The sequence below is a fragment of the Sander vitreus genome, chromosome 6, assembly GCF_031162955.1.
Source record: "Sander vitreus isolate 19-12246 chromosome 6, sanVit1, whole genome shotgun sequence".
In the NCBI taxonomy this organism is placed as follows: Eukaryota; Metazoa; Chordata; class Actinopteri; order Perciformes; family Percidae; genus Sander; species Sander vitreus.
Window position 1 is genome coordinate 16823902 of NC_135860.1, and position 18258 is coordinate 16842159.

The 18258-nt window shown below is 39.5% G+C and overlaps 1 protein-coding gene across 1 annotated transcript in view; it reads left to right on the plus strand.

Moving 5' to 3' along the window:
* Nucleotides 1–450: 450 nt before the first annotated feature.
* Nucleotides 451–18258, plus strand: part of LOC144518987 (dynein axonemal heavy chain 11) — a 43659-nt gene continuing 25851 nt past the window's right edge. Inside the window, exons 1-42 of the mRNA XM_078251870.1 lie at nucleotides 451–609; nucleotides 864–1007; nucleotides 1142–1335; nucleotides 1435–1624; nucleotides 1740–1839; nucleotides 1993–2204; nucleotides 2404–2625; nucleotides 2720–2887; nucleotides 3001–3117; nucleotides 3233–3370; nucleotides 3467–3582; nucleotides 3787–3982; nucleotides 4492–4596; nucleotides 4736–5131; nucleotides 6076–6405; nucleotides 6521–6775; nucleotides 6866–7035; nucleotides 7119–7341; nucleotides 7684–7800; nucleotides 7886–7972; nucleotides 8070–8228; nucleotides 8455–8538; nucleotides 8672–8830; nucleotides 8924–9046; nucleotides 9474–9596; nucleotides 10149–10373; nucleotides 10457–10548; nucleotides 10639–10765; nucleotides 10883–11035; nucleotides 11119–11352; nucleotides 14713–14844; nucleotides 15291–15451; nucleotides 15564–15720; nucleotides 15841–15986; nucleotides 16064–16180; nucleotides 16266–16404; nucleotides 16621–16713; nucleotides 16799–16993; nucleotides 17076–17153; nucleotides 17243–17375; nucleotides 17499–17626; nucleotides 17938–18086. Coding sequence (XP_078107996.1) covers nucleotides 451–609; nucleotides 864–1007; nucleotides 1142–1335; nucleotides 1435–1624; nucleotides 1740–1839; nucleotides 1993–2204; nucleotides 2404–2625; nucleotides 2720–2887; nucleotides 3001–3117; nucleotides 3233–3370; nucleotides 3467–3582; nucleotides 3787–3982; nucleotides 4492–4596; nucleotides 4736–5131; nucleotides 6076–6405; nucleotides 6521–6775; nucleotides 6866–7035; nucleotides 7119–7341; nucleotides 7684–7800; nucleotides 7886–7972; nucleotides 8070–8228; nucleotides 8455–8538; nucleotides 8672–8830; nucleotides 8924–9046; nucleotides 9474–9596; nucleotides 10149–10373; nucleotides 10457–10548; nucleotides 10639–10765; nucleotides 10883–11035; nucleotides 11119–11352; nucleotides 14713–14844; nucleotides 15291–15451; nucleotides 15564–15720; nucleotides 15841–15986; nucleotides 16064–16180; nucleotides 16266–16404; nucleotides 16621–16713; nucleotides 16799–16993; nucleotides 17076–17153; nucleotides 17243–17375; nucleotides 17499–17626; nucleotides 17938–18086 — 6746 coding nt within the window. The remainder of the gene's footprint in view (nucleotides 610–863; nucleotides 1008–1141; nucleotides 1336–1434; nucleotides 1625–1739; nucleotides 1840–1992; nucleotides 2205–2403; nucleotides 2626–2719; nucleotides 2888–3000; nucleotides 3118–3232; nucleotides 3371–3466; nucleotides 3583–3786; nucleotides 3983–4491; nucleotides 4597–4735; nucleotides 5132–6075; nucleotides 6406–6520; nucleotides 6776–6865; nucleotides 7036–7118; nucleotides 7342–7683; nucleotides 7801–7885; nucleotides 7973–8069; nucleotides 8229–8454; nucleotides 8539–8671; nucleotides 8831–8923; nucleotides 9047–9473; nucleotides 9597–10148; nucleotides 10374–10456; nucleotides 10549–10638; nucleotides 10766–10882; nucleotides 11036–11118; nucleotides 11353–14712; nucleotides 14845–15290; nucleotides 15452–15563; nucleotides 15721–15840; nucleotides 15987–16063; nucleotides 16181–16265; nucleotides 16405–16620; nucleotides 16714–16798; nucleotides 16994–17075; nucleotides 17154–17242; nucleotides 17376–17498; nucleotides 17627–17937; nucleotides 18087–18258) is intronic.

Here is an 18258-nt window from a genome sequence, read left to right on the forward strand (position 1 = left end):
GTGTTTAGTTAATCTAAGAAAAAAAAGGAAACGGAATACGTTAATATTCTGGTAAACTAAAATCATGTAAACATGTAGTATAGTAACTGACATACAGTAATAGGCTACCAAAATAAATAACCCGGTCTTAAATTGTACTTAAAAACATGATTTTCATTGGGAACTAGAAAAAGTAAGTTTTTCTCTTCTCCAAATCTAGCTACAGGCAGTGATTGAGGATAGTGGCCGTTGCTAAGCAACGGAATGCTGAACCGCCCCCAGGACTGTACAGCTTGTGCCAGTCTCCTTTCTTTCTTCCTTCATATGAAGAAACTTAAAACTAACGTTACAACACGAAGTTAATAGCTAATTTAAGGGACGGTTTCTGGAGCAGTCACAAATCAGTTTCCTTTTATTTTTCGTTTTGTTGAAGGAAGTGACGGAGCAGCATGCCATGGTCGTAGATCAATCATGTCCGACGACGAAAGTGTATCTTCTTTTCTTGAGGACGTCAAAGTGAAGTTTGTTGAGGAAAAAGTTTGTGGGCTACTGCACCGTCAAACATGGGACAAGAGTGACCTCAACGAAGAGTTTCAAACACTTCTGAAAGACTTCTTTGAAAAGGAGTCTGTAATATTTTTCTCTTCATCAAAAAATGCCTCTCTGGTTGTTTCTAATGAGGTATGATTGTTACAAAATCTCCATTACAATGAATTAAACTAGAAGCTAGCGTTACATTGGTAGCATGTGTAGCTACACGTGACTAGCTAGTAAGCTAACGCTAGCTAAGTTTCGGGCGTTTACAAAATGTTGAAATTCACGGATTTAGCATATGTCAGTGTCATATCTGTTTGTAGTAAAATCTTGTGATATTTCAAATGCAGGTCCCACCTGTTTCCCAAAACAAACACATATATATTCTCAAGAAGAGAGTTGTTCCTGTCAACTCTGAAAACTACAGGGAACTTCTGCTTTTTGGCCTCCTGTCTCCGTCACCACTACTTCAGCTGTCAAGCACAGTTGAGCAGGTGATTGTTATACCCTCCATCATACACTTGATCTCATAACAATTTGGTTGTATGTTCTCTCTGTTTTTTGTTATGGATATTTCTAGCTTGCCTTAATGAGTTTTGAGTGCATGTATTCCGTGTCTCCTCCCAAGGTATGTGTTCCACTGCTGTCAAACGACAAAAACCATCAGATGTGGCCAAATCTGATGTCTGAAGACATCATTCGACATGTTCAGAGAATGTGCAGTAGGACATCCGTTGTCCGTGGACAGGTTTTAGGGAAAAGTGTCCTCCCTATTCCAACTGCGACAGAGTGGATGGAAGAATCATACAGCACCTTCAAAATGTAAGTAAACACACACATTTGGTTTTATTTTAGAGCCTGGGACTATAATTACTGTAATTATTACTAAAATACACTCTCAATATGTAATTTCACACTCAGGTATAATAACTATGACAGGGCACTTGCCCATGCCATAGAGACCCAGGTCATCAACTGGACCAATCTGATCCAGAAAATCCTAAAGGATGATTCATCAGACCTACTTATGACAGGCTGTAATCCAGGGCCCAGTGCAGAGCTGAAATTTTGGGCTTCCAGGAAGAGTAATATACAGAACATTTATCTTCAGGTATGGTCCATTTTCCTACTGATCTTCACTAAAACTTATTATTGTTATTAACTTTATTTTTTTAATCTCCTGACTTTCCACTGTCTGTTAAAGTGTTTGGTACTTTCCCTCGTAGCTTCAGAGTCCCATTGTTCAGAAGATGGCAAAGATGTTAGAGATGATGGATAGCAGCTATCATCCAACAATCAAGACTCTAATTGGAAATGTATTTGATGGTAATATTAGCTGGCCCCCTTTTAAAGAAGACATACTGTATTTTGCACCTTATGAAATGCACAGCATAATGTGATTACCAACTGTGATCACAAACGTATTATCTCTGAATATGTTGTTTCATAATTTAAAATTTTTTTTTTCTTAATCAAAAGCCCTTCAAGAAGCCCAGGACATTGACCTCTATCTACAGCCACTACACGCACAACTGACTCAACTGGAAAAGGAAGGATTTCCTCACTTGGAAACATTCATCCCTGCACTGTTTCACACTCTGTTCCTTATTTGGACCAACTGCCAATCTTATCAAAGACCGGCACGCATTGTGGTGTTACTGCAGGAGCTTTGCAATCTGTTCATTGAGCAGGTAGGAATCCTCATTCCAAACACCTGTAGTGATGGAATACATTGAGTGACATATACGTGTTACATTAGTTTGCGATTGCTTTTTTTGTTTAGACACAATGCATGGAATTTTGTCAATTATGCTTTGCTGATGCTGGTGACTTCAGTTATTGGCTGGCTGTGTAAACAAATTCACAGATATACAATCTTTCACCCTTTAGGCTTCCACATACCTCTCTGTGGATCTGCTACTCAGAGAGGATCCAGAGGAAAGTCTGCAAATGTTAAAGAAGGTGATAAAAGTCTTTAGATGTTTCAGAGACAGTTACCAGACCCAGAGGGAGAGGTTGGCCAACCATGTGAAACATGCACCCTGGGATTTCCCATCTGACATGATTTTTGCACGTTTCAACCAGTTTTTTAACCGTATGCTACAGCTAGAGGTGAGAGCAGATATTTGTTTTTGTATTCAAGTGTCACAGTTAGGTAATATATGTATGTGGTTTTGTTTCCTATAACAATTTGTTATCTTTGCAGGACTTTTTTGAAATGATGCTGGATTTTCAGAGGATGGAAAAGTTGGAATTTGGTGGACTTAACGGCAAACTCTACAGTGAGCGTGCTGCTCAGATGTACAAAGAGTTTAGTAACCTCTGCCAAGCGTTGAAGCACAGTGAAAACAGCCACCTTGACTTAAACTCTCAGGTGAAATTATTTGTATTTAGATTAAATATTGGCATTTATACTGCTTATTAATCCACAATTTTACACTCGTGTCCATCATTAAATACTGTTGTTCACTCTCATCCACTCATAAGGATTTTGAAAATGAGTATAAAGATTTGAAAGTGAGAATTGTGGACTTTGAATGCCGCCTTGCCAGCCTTCTATGCTTGGCCTTTAAGGATTGCTCAGGACTGGAATCGGCATTTAAAGTAAGCAGGACTGGATTATAGTATGGTGGTGATGATAGTACTGATAAAGTGAATAGTAAGTGACAGTACTATCACCAACATCAACACACCAACGTCTTTGTTTTTTGTCCTATAGCTGCTAACTATTGTTGAACCCTTCCTGGAGAGAAGACAAATCAGACAGATATTCAGTCCCAACTTCGTTCTACTGCAGCAACATTTTCGAGAAGAGCTGGAGAGATGTAAATGTCTGTTTAAATTGCAGCACAATCAGGTACTGGAAGCAAAATGTTATATTAGCTTTATGTATTCAAGGCACAACATGTATTATCCATGTAACAACTTCGTTCCATTCTTTCTTTGTTTACAGATGGAGAGTGGTCTGACTAAGAACATGGCTCCCACATCTGGAGCTTTGAAGTGGGCAAAAATGCTCAGAGAACGCATTCAAACACCATGGGAAAAAATCAGACTACTGTTTGACATGTCAGTAAAAAACCCAGACTATTTCCAGTAAATTAATTAGTTACAAACAATAGCTAGTCAGAAAGATTTATCGATAAATAGAGATACAGAGATACAGTACATAGAGGGAGAGGTGCTAGCTATTTGTGCTTTTAAATGCTTAAGGCTAAAGGCTTAACAATGAAATGATTAATTATGTAAATCAAAATTATGCAATATTTCCAGGCCTGCAGGAGGTAAAGAGATGACAAAGGAGTACCAGATGTACATGGAGATGTTGAGTCTCCTGGACCAATATGAGAAGAACATTTACTCTGAATGGTGTAATGGGTTGGAACAGGCCTGCCTGATCAACCTGAACCAGCCCCTCATCTCCAGAAATAACGCCTCTGACCTGATCTCACTCAACTTCAATCCAAAGGTAAATTATGTAATATCCCTACAAACTAGAAAGCACACTGCACATGTGTAAACATACTCCAATGCTAAATAATTTTCCAACTTACTGTTAGACTGATGTAGTAATGTCTGTCTCTTGAAAATAACTTAAATTGCTCCCCTCACACCTCCTTTAAAATTTAAATCTCTGTTAGTATCCTTTAGTTTAGTAGGTATGGCTGAAGAACAATATTCTTATGATGTTGCAAAACCCAGATGCAGGTCACCAATTAATTGGGGTCAATTATCCTCGGGTCAAGCTGTATCTCTCATTTAAATTTTTGAAAAAATATGTTTATACGTTTTTTTAACATAGTGCTGACAGACTTAGTAACAAGTGCAAAAACAGCCATCCTGACAGAGGGAATAGTTATTTGTTACAGCTATTTAATATTAGTTATTATATTCTCCAAGGGTTTCTCTAAAGACAAAACATCTTACCACCACTCCACTGTGATTATGTAGAAGGGTTAATTTCCTTTCACTCCTCAGCTGACCGAAGTCTTGAAAGATGTGAAGAATATTCAGACTCTCGGTCAGTTCAAGATCCCTGAAGCTGCAATGGCAGTTTTTGAGAAGCGTGACATGTTCACAAAGGTAAGAAACGACATATTACTTTATGGGCTCACTTACACTCATGCACACCTTTTTGAGTTGAACAATAAGCAATATGTCTTTCTTACTATCCTTTTCTGCATCTCCAAATATATCGTTTCTCCACACTTGTATTTTGCAGTATATGAGCAGTCTGCAGCTTTTAGTACAATGGTACAACAAGCTAAAGCAGACAGTGCTAGAGGTGGAACTTCCTCTCGTCAGAGCTGAGCTAGAGTCCATAGATGTGCAGTTGACACGAGCAGAGTCTGACCTGACATGGCAGGATCCCGACTGCTGGAGCTTCATTAGCACCACCAAAGACCTGGTCCATGACCTTGAATGTCGAGTCAGTAGAGCCAAGGAAAACTGCGAAGCCATCCAGTCAATAATGAAGGGATGGAGCAAACAGGCCATGTTTTGCAGAAAGGACAACAAGAAAGGCTCGCTCATACAGCTGGAAGACAGGGGAGACCGTGTCAACAAGAAGTACAGCTCCATGAAGAAGGAAGGATACTCTATCTACCAGCTGGTGCAGGTGGGTATGGCTGGATTACATACTGGATTTTTCAAGAATGTGTAGAGCTGGGCAATATAGTGGTATTATATCTATATGTGGGAAATATATCGATATTATATCAATATCGTGATATGAAACTAGATATCGTCTTAGATTTTGGATATCGTAATATGGCATAAGTGTAGTCTTTTCCTGGTTTTAAAGGCTGCATTACAGTAAAGTGATGTCATTTCTGAACTTACCAGACTGTTGTAACTGTTCTATTATTTACCTTTACCCTCTTAGTCATTATATCCACATTACTGATGATTATTTATCAAAAATCTCATTGTGTAAATATTTTGTGAAAGCACCAATAGTCAACCCTACAATATTGTTGCGGTATCGATATCGAGGTATTTGGTCAAAAATATTGTGATATTTGAGTTACTCCATATCGCCCAGCCCAATACTTGTGTGTAAGTAAACACCATAAATATGAAATTATTGCTGTGGTTCCAAAATCTTTTAGCATGTTGTAGATATATTTATCTTCATCAGATTACATAACATTAAAAGGACAACTCTGCAGACATTTTAAAACCTTGTTTATTTACATTTATTAATTTCAGAATTTGTGTTTGTCTTTTGATTTAGTTTCCTTAGCATAATAGATAGCAGATATAATAAGATAAATCAAAACATAACCCTTATCTGTCCTGTACCATTAACCATCCAGAGTTTTTTATGCTTTTTCTGACCTTTTAGTTCTAATCAGTTACATTTAACTGAAAAAAGTATTTTACTTGATATATTTTATTTTAACATGTCCCAATACTTGGGAAGCCATGTAAATAAATATGCTCTAGTTATTCGGAAATAGATACGATTAAATGTGTCAACCTGTACAATCCCTAGAAATCAAGCAAAGTCCAAATATTGACAGTGCTCACAGTCTCTCCAATATCCTACAATTTCATCAGGAGAATATGGTCCTTTTCCACGCTGACCCTGCGTCAGAAGCATGGCAGTCCTACCTGGAGTATGTGGATGAGATGGTGGTGGAGGGGCTCTACAGCTACATCAGCCACTCTCTACAGTTCTTTGTGGACAACATGGAACAACGTGGACAACCTCTGTTTGAGGCTCAGTTGATGCTGAGTAGCTCAGGAATGGTTTTCCTCCCCTCGTTGGAGCAAGATGCAGGTGAAGGCCTCTATGAGCTGATAGAAGGGCTGGTCGGAGACATATTCAAGACTTCAGTGAATATCAATCGAGTGGCTGCTCGTCTTAGCATGGAGAGCTACCAGGTAGTCTGCTGTACTGTAGATTTGGATGTTAAAAAAACAAAAAAACTAATTATAGTGCATTCTTCTACAAATAGTAGATTCTTCTTATGTTATATTTAATGTAATATAACTCTTACAGGATGTAATGGATTACATGGTGGACTTGTTAGACCTGAGACAAGAAATAATGGAGCGAGTGGAGAACTGCCTCAAGAAAGCGATAAGTTACCAGAGAAAGTTTGACTGCTACACCCATCTCTGGCAAGATGACAGGGCTGAGTTTCTCAACCAGTTTCTCCTGTATGGACGTGTACTTACAACTGAAGAGATGGAGGCCTTTGGAGCAGATGCACTCCCTGAAAGCCCACCTACAGTCGAAAATTTCAAAGAACAGGTAAAATGCTTTTTTTAAAATCATGAGTCACATTTCCCATACATGGCAGGTGTCTGAATTGTAAACTCTGTTGTGGTCTTAAATTTTCAGATAGATTATTATGAGGATCTGTATGCTGAAATTTCCAAGCTTGAAGACTTCAGAGTATTTGATGGATGGTTTCGGGTGGATATCAAGTTCTTTAAAGTGAGCCTCCTTAACACTGTAAAGAAGTGGAGCTGGCTTTTTAAAGAACACCTCTTGACATATGTCACTAACAGGTAAAATCCATTTCTGTAGGGCTATTAAATGCAGACCAAACTGTAACATCCGTTGTTCTCACTGTGCATGCTTTCCCACTCAGTCTTGATGAGCTGCAGAAGTTTGTCCGAGCCACTGTTGAAGGGCTAGGGCAGCCTGTGGCTACGGGAAACCACCGTGGTCTGGTGGAAGTGATGAGTCACCTGTTGGCTGTCAGAGACAGACAAGCAGCCACAGACAAGATGTTTGACCCTTTAAGAGACACAATAATCCTATTGGAACAGTATGGAGTAACCATACCAGACCAGGTCTATTCGCAGCTGGAGGTGAGGAAAGGAATGGGTTAATGTGCTTATTGTCTTTCCACCTTTTTAAGTACTAACTAAAACAAATGATAATTTATTCACAAATTCATTTTGTGGCCATTCTATTTAAGTAGTTTTTATTCCCAACTTGTATATATTTTAAATATTTGTTCTTGTATTCTATCCTATTATTATTTCATGTATATTGTATCCTTTTATTTCATGTATATTCTGTATGTGTGCTGTGTGTCTGATATTTTGCTGCTGTAACACTGTAATTTCCCATTTTTGGGATCAATAAAAATCTATCTATCTATCTTTTAAAAATCAAAATATTAAAAATCAAAATATTTATCTTTGTAGGAACTTCCTGAGAAATGGAATGGGGCGAAAAAATTGGCCTTAAAAGTGAGGCATGAGGTGGCGCCCATGCAGAATGCAGAAGTGATGGTTATACGGAGACGTTGTATGACATTTGAGGTGACAAGTCACTTTTATGTGTACTGTTGAAGCTATTGTATTTCAAATCTTGGTGTAAAAAACAATGAAACAATTTATTTTTCAGGTGAAACAAAGCAAATTCAGAGAGATGTTCAGAGCAACAGCGCCCTTCACTTACAATGCAGTGCATCCCTACATCAGTCTGGAGAAAGTAGGAGTTTATTCATTGCTTGGTCTTAGTATTGAAAAAAAACATTGTATTATACTGTACACTTTGGATAACGATGACCATGTGCTTTTTTTTCTAGTCTGAAAAAGCTGTCCGAGACATGGAGAAAGAGGTAGCAGAGCTACAGGAGTCCACAAATCTGTTTGATGTTACTATTCCTGACTACAGAGACATCAAGCTCTGCAGACGAGAGATCACAGTCCTAAAAGAACTGTGGGACATTGTTGTTTTTGTTCAGGTAAGTAGCTTAATGTATACTGTGTACTTAAATGTCACTATTCTGGAGTAAAGGGAAATATAGCTGGCCTTATCACCCCACTAACATGCCCCAATAACTCAATAACTTGACCAGCCTGTCCTCTTGGAGGCTGTCATTGATTCTTTAATTACCCTGTAGTCTCTAAATGTCCCCATTAAGTACCCTCAGCCCATTGACCCCTCTGCATGCTTCTTTATCTATACAGAGCAGTGTCGAAAACTGGACAATGACCAAATGGAGGCGGATAAACGTGGACCAGATGGATGCAGAATTGAGGAGGTTTGCCAAGGTGAGGTCACCAACAGTGCTACATCACACCAGCACATCTCTCCTGCTGTCTTACTGTCATGCACCATTGCTATTTGTAACAGATGCCTCTAGTAACTAACTACAGTATGTTTACCTACCTTCTGTTTGTGTAGGACATACGCAAGCTTGACAAAGAGGCTCGCGTGTGGGATGTGTGTTCTGGGTTAGACCTTTATGTAAAGAACCTGTTGACGTCACTGCGGGCCGTGAGTCAGCTACAGAACCTGGCAATACGAGAGCGCCACTGGGTACAGCTAATTAGGACAACAAAGGTGAGTACACACAGCAGAGGTCATACTACAGAGCAATGTTTTTCTTTGCATTATCGAAGGCTTTGCATCATGACAATAATTCTTTTGAAATAGATGGACTTCACTGTGACTGACAGTACCACCTTGGAGGACCTCTTGGCTCTGCAGCTCCATTCGTTGGAAGACGAAGTTCGCAACATAGTGGATAAGGCGGTCAAAGAAATGGCCATAGAGAAGGTTCTTCTTCAATTAATTGATTTTGTGGTCAAACAGATCAACATCAAGAGTCATTTTGCATTATGAAAAAGTAATGACATCAAACTACGAGTCAACCTTATGAACATGGTCCATTAAATACGTTGATGTCCTGCGAAAACCATGTATCTCCAAGACATCAACTTTTCATGAGTCTGTGTTCAGCTTTGTGTATTTTTCAGATAATCCAATTAAATGGTTCATTTTGCACTAGAAGAATGAGACTTTTCTCAATTAATAAAGGAACACTTAATCTAAAGTAACTAAACCTATAGATTACATAAATACATGGTTTTCATTGGACAGCTTTAGTTGCTATATTTGGTTTAGGAATAACTAAGTAAATACAGTAAGACAGTTTGTACTCTAACATGTTATCATTATGCTGTCCAATTTGTTTTTATTTCAGGTTGTGACAGAAATAAGTAAAACGTGGGCATCCATGGAGCTTTCATATGAAGATCATTGCCAAACCTCTGTGCCACTACTTAAATGTGACCACGAACTTATTGAAACTCTTGAAGATCATGAGGTAAATATCTAAGCTACTGATATTAATACAAAGATTTTATGTGTGACTTTTTAAGTGCACACAATGGCTGTGAAGCTCAGTTGTCTTTGAGAAGCACTGATAGTTCAGTGCTGAATAGAGATGAGAGTGCAGAGAGGGGCCGCCCTGTCTGACTGTCTAACAGCACAGCTGAGTGTAGAGAGGTCCCTATTGAGTCCTTAGATTTATAGCTGCTGTAGGAGACAGGGCATTGTTGCACCGTGGCGGTCTTTGGACATGTCCACCAGATGTATTGGGGAGGGGGGGTTATAGCCAGCAATTAAAGTCTTGCCACTTTAGTGCCAAGATCTTTGTGTAAACAGACTGTTTCCCTCCCCCATTTTTTTATGGCATGGCATGCTGATTAGCTTGAATATGCATTGAAATTAAACTGACACATGTTATGAGGTTAAGGTTATTAAGATATTACTTTCTCTTGCCACAGATTGGGTGGTAGTTTGGTGTATGTGAGTTTTTCATTAGACAAAATCCTTTTTGATAGGCTGTACTCATGTCTCTGTCTCCATCCTCAAGGTTCAGCTCCAGGGCATCTTTCAGAGCAAGCATGTGCATCACTTCCTGTTCCAGGTAGTGGAACTACAGAAACAGCTGACTGTAGCTGACTCTGTGCTGATGGTCTGGATGGAGGTTCAAAGGACATGGGCCTACCTGGAAAGCATTTTCAAAAGCTGTGACGACATCTGCCAACAGCTGCCTGCAGATGCACACAGATTTCAAGCTATAGATGCAGAGTTTCAGGTCTGCACTTATATACCGGTCATGTAGTATTGCAAATGTCATTGTTTTTGTCATTGTAAACATGGAGATTTTGGTTCTTTCAGGAATTAATGTTTGACAGTGCTAAGACTAAAAATGTCATTGAGGCCACCGACAAACCTCATCTATTTGAGAAGTTAGAGGATCTACAAAGAAGGTTCATTTTTATTTAATTACACTTTCATTATACTGCTCTCAGTTTGATGTGTTGTGCTCACTGCTCTTCCCATACTCTCTCTTTCAACAGGCTGGCACTGTGTGAAAAGGCTCTTGCTGAATACCTGGAAACAAAGAGACTTGCCTTTCCACGATTCTACTTTATTTCATCTGCAGACTTGTTGGACATCCTCTCTAAAGGGAGTCGCCCCAGAGAGGTACTGTACATTTATGTACTTTAGCCTTTCCCTTCATTTTTCGTTTTAAGTATTTGTCTGGTGTTACTATTTCACTACTGTGTCTGCTTTGATGAAATGATTCAGTGTCTTTTGCAGGTAACTATCCACCTCTCAAAATTATTTGACAACATGTCAAATCTTGAGTTTGCCCAAAATGAACAGTTGGATAATCCTAAACTTGCAGTGGGAATGTACAGCAAAGAGAGGGAATATGTCCCATTCCAGTGTGAATGTTGCTGTTACGGGCCGGTAAGATTACATTCAGTATCAAAGAATCTGAATTAGCTATCATATTTTATAAGGTAACTAATGGTAAAATTACTTTACATTAGGTGGAGGCATGGCTTTCTTGTCTGGAGGAGTCTATGAAGGAATGTGTAAGGGGTCACCTGTCTGAGGCTGTGTCTGTGTACGAGGATAGGCCCAGAGAGCAGTGGATTCTCGACTTCCCTGCCCAAGTAGCTCTCACTGGATCTCAGATCTGGTGGAGCAATGATATGGAGCTTGTGTTTAAAAGACTGGAGGAAGGATTTGAGTCTGCACTAAAAGATTACAACAAGAAACAGGTACATTGTATGATGAGTTAACACACTAATGTTAAAAGATTTCAATTAAATGCAGCTTAGTTGGCAAGAAAAGCTGATTAAGATCCAAAATAACAAGCATATACATATTTGCTTAATGGGGCAATAGGCATAGTGTTTCAGAGACCTCATGTTGAGGTTGCTGATGCTTAAAGTGGCTATGTGTAACTTTCAATTTGTGTTGATTCTAGCGGCCGCTTTGGACAAAAGCGGTATTGTTTTTACCACACCTGCTGTCGTAAAGATCTTTTCTTTACGGTGCTGTTTTACCCACTGTAGATTACTGAGCAAGGGGTAAGCTTCTCCTCGGACCGCGAACCTCCTATGGCGCCATTTTGATGCTAATAAGCCATCACCTCCCGTTAGCATTCCATTGACTGCCATTCATTTTGACGTCACTTTGACAGTCAATAACTTTACATCTGAAGCGTTTAAAGACTCTATTTGTCCATTGTTTATTTCTAAAGAGACACGACAATGTATAAAAGGCTCCATTACCTTGTACCTCACGTTATGGCTCCGTAGCAGACGTTTTTGTAAAAATAGGCTAACGATTGTGTTACTGTCGCATAGTAGAGGAATTACCGTATAGTACAGGAGAAGCGCGCAGGCAGTTTCGTCTCACATTTAAGTTTAATTACTAATGTTAACTAGCATTTTAGTTAGCAATAATTAGCCTGTGTCCATGTTATCTCCTTACATATACCTACGCTCTCCGTCTCTGCAAGATTGGGAATGATTGAGATTTCTCTTGGCACAGCTACCAGAAGACTTACAACTTTCAGACACGTTGCTCACGGCACATTTACGTCGTCTCTCTCAGCTGGAGGCTGCGCAGTAACGCTAGCCATCACCAGAAAAGTGCTTCTAATGGCCTTCACTGGTCTCCGTCCAGAGCAACGGGATCTGTTGGTCCATTCTTATATACTGTCTATGTTACTGAGTAAGCGTTACCAGGAGGTCATATTGTCGCGATGAATATTTTGCTCAGACAGAAAATCATTCATTTACAGTAAGAGTATACGTTAACAGATGCATCGTTGCATTTCAAGTGTTGCATACTTGGATGTATCGTGAGCTAAACCGGGTATCTTTATCACTGTCACTGTGTCGCGAGCCAAAGCATTAAGAGATTGTTGTAGCAATGAACGTAATAAAAACTTAGATTAATATAGCGCATTTCATGAAACCCACGGACGCTTTACACAACTACTGGGGGACAAGTAAAAAGAAAAAAGTAGGCCAACACCAACACAGACTAAAAGGAATGAAACGTCTGTTGCGCATTGTAAAGTTATTTTATGAAAGAAATAGACATATTACATACCTGAGTTGAATTTGACAATTATTTTGCAAGGCGTACGCAATATTTTCAAATAAGAAAAACTGCTTACAAAATTAGGATCCAGTAGAACACCACGACAAACATAGCCCTTAACAACTCGCATAAATCAACACCTCTGGATTACTATCAATTTTATTACATCAGTTAATGTATTAATTGACAGTAGGTGTGAAGGTGCATTATTGCGATAAAATTTAATTGACCCTTCGCTAAGCCACGCCCGAAAACCGCCACAGGCCAATCGTGGCTTAGCAACCGTAACTGCGTGGATCAAGCAGTGTGGGAGGCGCCATTCACAACTAGCTAAATGTCGACAGCATTAACAAAAACACATACGTTTGCTCCAAGGCAAGAACACGCTAATGTTAGCTAGCTAGCTAACTCAGCACAGCATTCTCTGTCGCTCTCTGGGACATGTTTTCAAGCTAGTGCGGACCACTGATTAGCTTACAACGCTAGTATTCGGGGCACAAGGAAAGTAAAAACAAATCGCTATTTATACCACTAAAAAGGCTCAAAATATCACCACACTTCAACGGTAGCATAATGAGGGTCCCTAAATGTTAACCGAAGCATTGAGAACTTTGTAAGTGTACAGACAGTTTATTAAAAAGATAGATTATAAAGACAGTCGCGTTCTCATATCCAGGCGGCCACCGTCTTGGGAGCTACTGTCTTTCTGCCCCGAATACTAGCGTTGTAAGCTAATCAGCGGTCCGCGCTAACTTGTTTCAAACTCCGAACACATTTGATTAGCATGAAAACATGTCCCAGAGAGCGATCGAGTGGGTACACATCTGTTATTAACCCATCCTTAAGATGATTAAAGGCAAGACGGAGGCTCACTGACATACTTTAAAATATATTTCAGCATTTGTTAATCGCTAAAAATATAAGCAGGAGAAAGTTATCATTGTCAATGTTGTCATTCAAGTGTTCAAGCTAATGTCTTGTGTTTATTCCACAAGATTTATGGATAAGCTGTTTGATTTATAATTATTATAATTATTAGATTATTTTCAAATGTCACTTACCCTGCTGTGCATGAACATAGCTGTTCCTCAATTTGTGTGTTTCTCATTTGAATGGTCAGCGTATGAGGCGGCTCACATTATTGCATGACCTATAGGCTTTACCTTCAATTTTGATGAAATTATTCTCTCATCGGTTGCATATTATGTCGTGGATATATCCCTTGAATGCAGACTGCAGTCCCTTTTGTCTTGCTCTCTCAGATATTTCACCTGTTCGCCAAAAATTACTAATTACCTCCTTGGGAATGTCTGACACCGGTGCATACATACTGTAATGGACGTGCCAGGCACGAAAGCTTGACAGGCGTAGCAACAGTAACTAAGGAGGGCGGGGCTTAGCGAAGGGTCAATTTTAGGAAAAGGTAACTGCCTTAATTTTTTGTATTTCTACACACACACACACATATATATATATATATATATAAAAAAGATAGTATTATATTATTCTGATTTGTGTTTAATCTGTGAGTGAAGTGGCAACTGCTAAAGACGATGAACTCGTTTTCCATAATGCTATCATAATCACATCAGAGTCAGTGACCCGAGCTGGGTTTGTAGGGCCTTGTTGTGGGCTATGCTCACAGTTATATTATCACTCTTGTCAGTTTCATCAGCACTATTTAAGGTTAGCATGCCCTTGGTTTCCTGTTTGAATAATCGCTCTCTTCCTTCAACGTTCTGCACTGATTAGATTTGCTGTCATACAGGACCAGTGATAAATGCAAGACATCCAGCGATGTTTTAGTCAAAACACAACAAAAGATGGTGCTTGTTGTTCTGCATGGATTGAAGTTTTAATGACTTTGAATACTTAACATTACATATGAAACAAGAAATGTGAACCATGCAATTGTATATCAGACTGTTGCCAATTCAATCGCATGTGGGAATTTAAATTGGCACTCTTGTCTTAACTTCTGTCTATTTTCCTCAGCATTGCATTAAATCTGTTTTTTTTTCTAGATTTCCCAACTCAACTTGTTGATTGGCACGCTGCTGGGAGAGCTGAGCTCAGGCGACAGACAGAAGATTATGACTTTATGCACTATTGATGTCCACGCCAGAGACATTGTTGCCAGCCTCATTGCCCAAAAGGTAATCTCAATTGAATCGTACAATAATTAACATTTCCTTTGGCATTATAACATTTTTTCCTCATCATATAGGTGTGTAAAAGAACATATTACAGTGGGGTTTTTTTTATTTTGCTTTCGTAGGTTAGAATATAATTTACTGAAATTCACAACGTATGGTAATGGCTCAATTCTCCATTTGCAACCTATATGCTGCAACAAGAAAAACTAACTTTCTTAAAATGAACAGTGCAGTTCCTGACATTTTACATTTTTATTGCACGAAATAAACAAGAGAGCCACAGCCTCAATTTCACCAAATGGAAAGACTAGATTATAGACTATGGGCGTAAACTAAAACAAGACAATATTTGAACAAGTTATGATCATCATACTACCTGCTGCCCATAACTCTTGTGACATATGATCTTTTTGACATAGTTTAACAGCAGCCACGTGTGTTCACAGGTCGCCACCTCACAGGCCTTCCAGTGGCTTTCCCAGCTCCGGCATTGCTGGAATGAGCAGCAGCATCACTGCTTTGTTAACATCTGTGATGCTCAGTTCCTTTACTCATATGAGTATCTTGGAAATACACCTCGTCTAGTCATCACTCCCCTTACAGACCGGTAACTCTGCTGCTTATCAGTTTTCAGTCTATGCTTGGAACGTTACTTTTAATACATTCCCTACATTCAGCATTGCTAAACAGCAAATGTGTGTCTCTCTGTGTATGCTTAGGTGCTACATCACCTTAACTCAGTCACTCCACCTGACCATGAGTGGAGCCCCAGCTGGTCCCGCTGGAACAGGGAAGACTGAGACCACTAAGGATCTTGGTAGAGCCATGGGCATCATGGTATACATCTTCAACTGTTCTGAACAGATGGACTACAAGGTGTGAAATTCATTTAGTGGACACTTCACAATTATTCCCTTTGGTCAGTTTATCGTCTTGATTAGATGTGTCAGTTAACATGTATGTTCAAATGCAAAATCAAATTTTGTTCACGTTCAGTCGATTGGAAATATCTACAAGGGTCTGGCCCAGACTGGAGCATGGGGCTGCTTTGATGAGTTCAATCGTATTGCTGTGGATGTTCTGTCAGTTGTGGCAGTGCAGGTCAAAACTATACAGGGTGCCATTCGCTCTAGAAAGAAAAGGTAACCAGTTAAGCTGAATACATGAAGCCTTTTATTGTGAATGTGAAAATGTCTTAACTCTCTATGCAACCTCACAGGTTCCTCTTTTTAGATAAAGACATTGTCTTAAAGCCTTCTGTGGGGATTTTCATCACTATGAACCCTGGCTATGCAGGGAGGACGGAGCTACCTGAGAACCTCAAGGCTCTTTTCAGGTGAGAGTGATACAGTAACTTTATTTATAATATGCTTTTACTCAGCTTTAAGTTTATTGTCTGAACTGTCTGTGTCCTGCTGTAGACCCTGTGCCATGGTGGTGCCTGATACTGAGCTTATTTGTGAGATAATGCTGGTGGCAGAGGGCTTCCGTGGTGCTAAGCTTTTAGCCAGGAAGTTTATCACTCTGTACACTCTCTGCAAAGAACTGCTCTCTAAGCAGGTAGGAGAAAAGCACCTGATAGCACTGTTATATTTCATAATGTTGGATTAGAACAGGGAGCATCAATAATAAATGTTTTCAGCTACAGTATACCTCAGGAGCACAGAGATGCATGAGGCCATTAAATTAATCTTAGTACTTTATATGATATGATTTATGGTTAAGTGTAAACAGAGGAATGCACATCTTTACTGTCTATTCTCGTTTGTCTATTAGGACCACTATGATTGGGGTTTGCGTGCTGTCAAGTCTGTTCTGGTTGTGGCAGGGGCACTGAGAAGAAGAGACAAAAGTAGACCAGAGGATCAGGTGACTTTCATGTGTATGTCATCTCACAGCCACAAGAGGAAGACTCATTGTCTTATATAATCTGCAAATGCACTTTACTCTCCAGGTGCTGATGCGTGCGCTGAGGGACTTCAACATGCCTAAAATTGTGACTGAGGATGTGACTATCTTCTTGGGACTGCTGGGAGACGTGTTCCCAGGCTTGGAGGTGGAGAGAGAGAGAGACTGTGAATTTGAAAAGGCCATCCGAAAGACCACACTGGAGCTCCGACTCCAGCCTGAAGAGACATTCATCCTCAAGGTTTGACATTATTTGGTGTATACCTGCACAATGCTTAAAATATAATACAATAATCTGTTTTTTTAAACATTTATTTTGTCAGGTGATGCAGTTGGAGGAACTCATGGCGGTGCGTCATTCTGTCTTTGTAGTTGGAAATGCAGGGACTGGGAAAAGCCAGGTTAGATGTGTTTGCCTTAAAAATTGTGAAAGTAAATACTCAATTTAGTAGTTTGGTACATCACATGACAGGTTTTAATTTTTCAACAGATATTGAGAGTTCTCCACAAAACCTATGTAAACTTGAAGAGGAAGCCGGTATGGAATGACCTCAATCCAAAGGCGGTAGACAGAGATGAATTGTTTGGCTTTATCCATCACATAACTCGAGAGTGGAAAGATGGTAAAGAGCTGGTTTTAAATGAGAAGAATAACAACGTTTAAAACACATGAACCAGTGCTAACTCATACTAGATGTAAACAGTGCTAATACCTTGTAATCCCAGTTGTTCAATCTCTGTGTAAGGTTTGCTTTCATCAGTGATGCGAGAGCAAGCAAACATCTCCCACATAGGACCTAAGTGGATTGTATTGGATGGAGACATTGATCCGATGTGGATTGAATCACTCAACACAGTGATGGATGACAACAAGGTACCTCCCTCCTGTTCACTCATACACTATTGTACAACACATGGCAACCAAGGTGGTATAGATAGAAAAAGATGTTTCTTTTCCCCTGTTTCAGCAATCACTTCCTGCAGTGTGAGTACTTGGAGGTCTTTTTTCACAGCGATGAATCATGTCACAGTGATCTTGTGCCTTTGAAATATTTTAAAGCACATCTGTCAAACCTGATGAGATATGAAGGTTTTCCTTATCCTTTGGGCAGAGTCTTGTCCGTCATATTGACCATTCAAATGTTATGATATTTGGAAACCGTAATGCTACATAACATCTTTTAGGTCCTGACTCTGGCCAGTAATGAACGTGTGCCACTCACTTCATCAATGAGACTGGTGTTTGAGATCAGTCACCTAAGGACGGCCACTCCTGCTACTGTGTCCAGAGCAGGTATTCTCTATGTTAACCAACAGGATCTGGGCTGGAACCCGTGAGTCACACTATTTGTATTCACATAATATTAAAACACTTTTAAAGTTTTCAATGCAATGCTACTTTTGTAATGTATTATCTTCTTTATGTGTTGTGCTTGTTGCACCAAAGTGACCTTGTTGTGTAAATGTTGTATTGTAAAGACAAGGGACACTGATTCAGATCCTGAT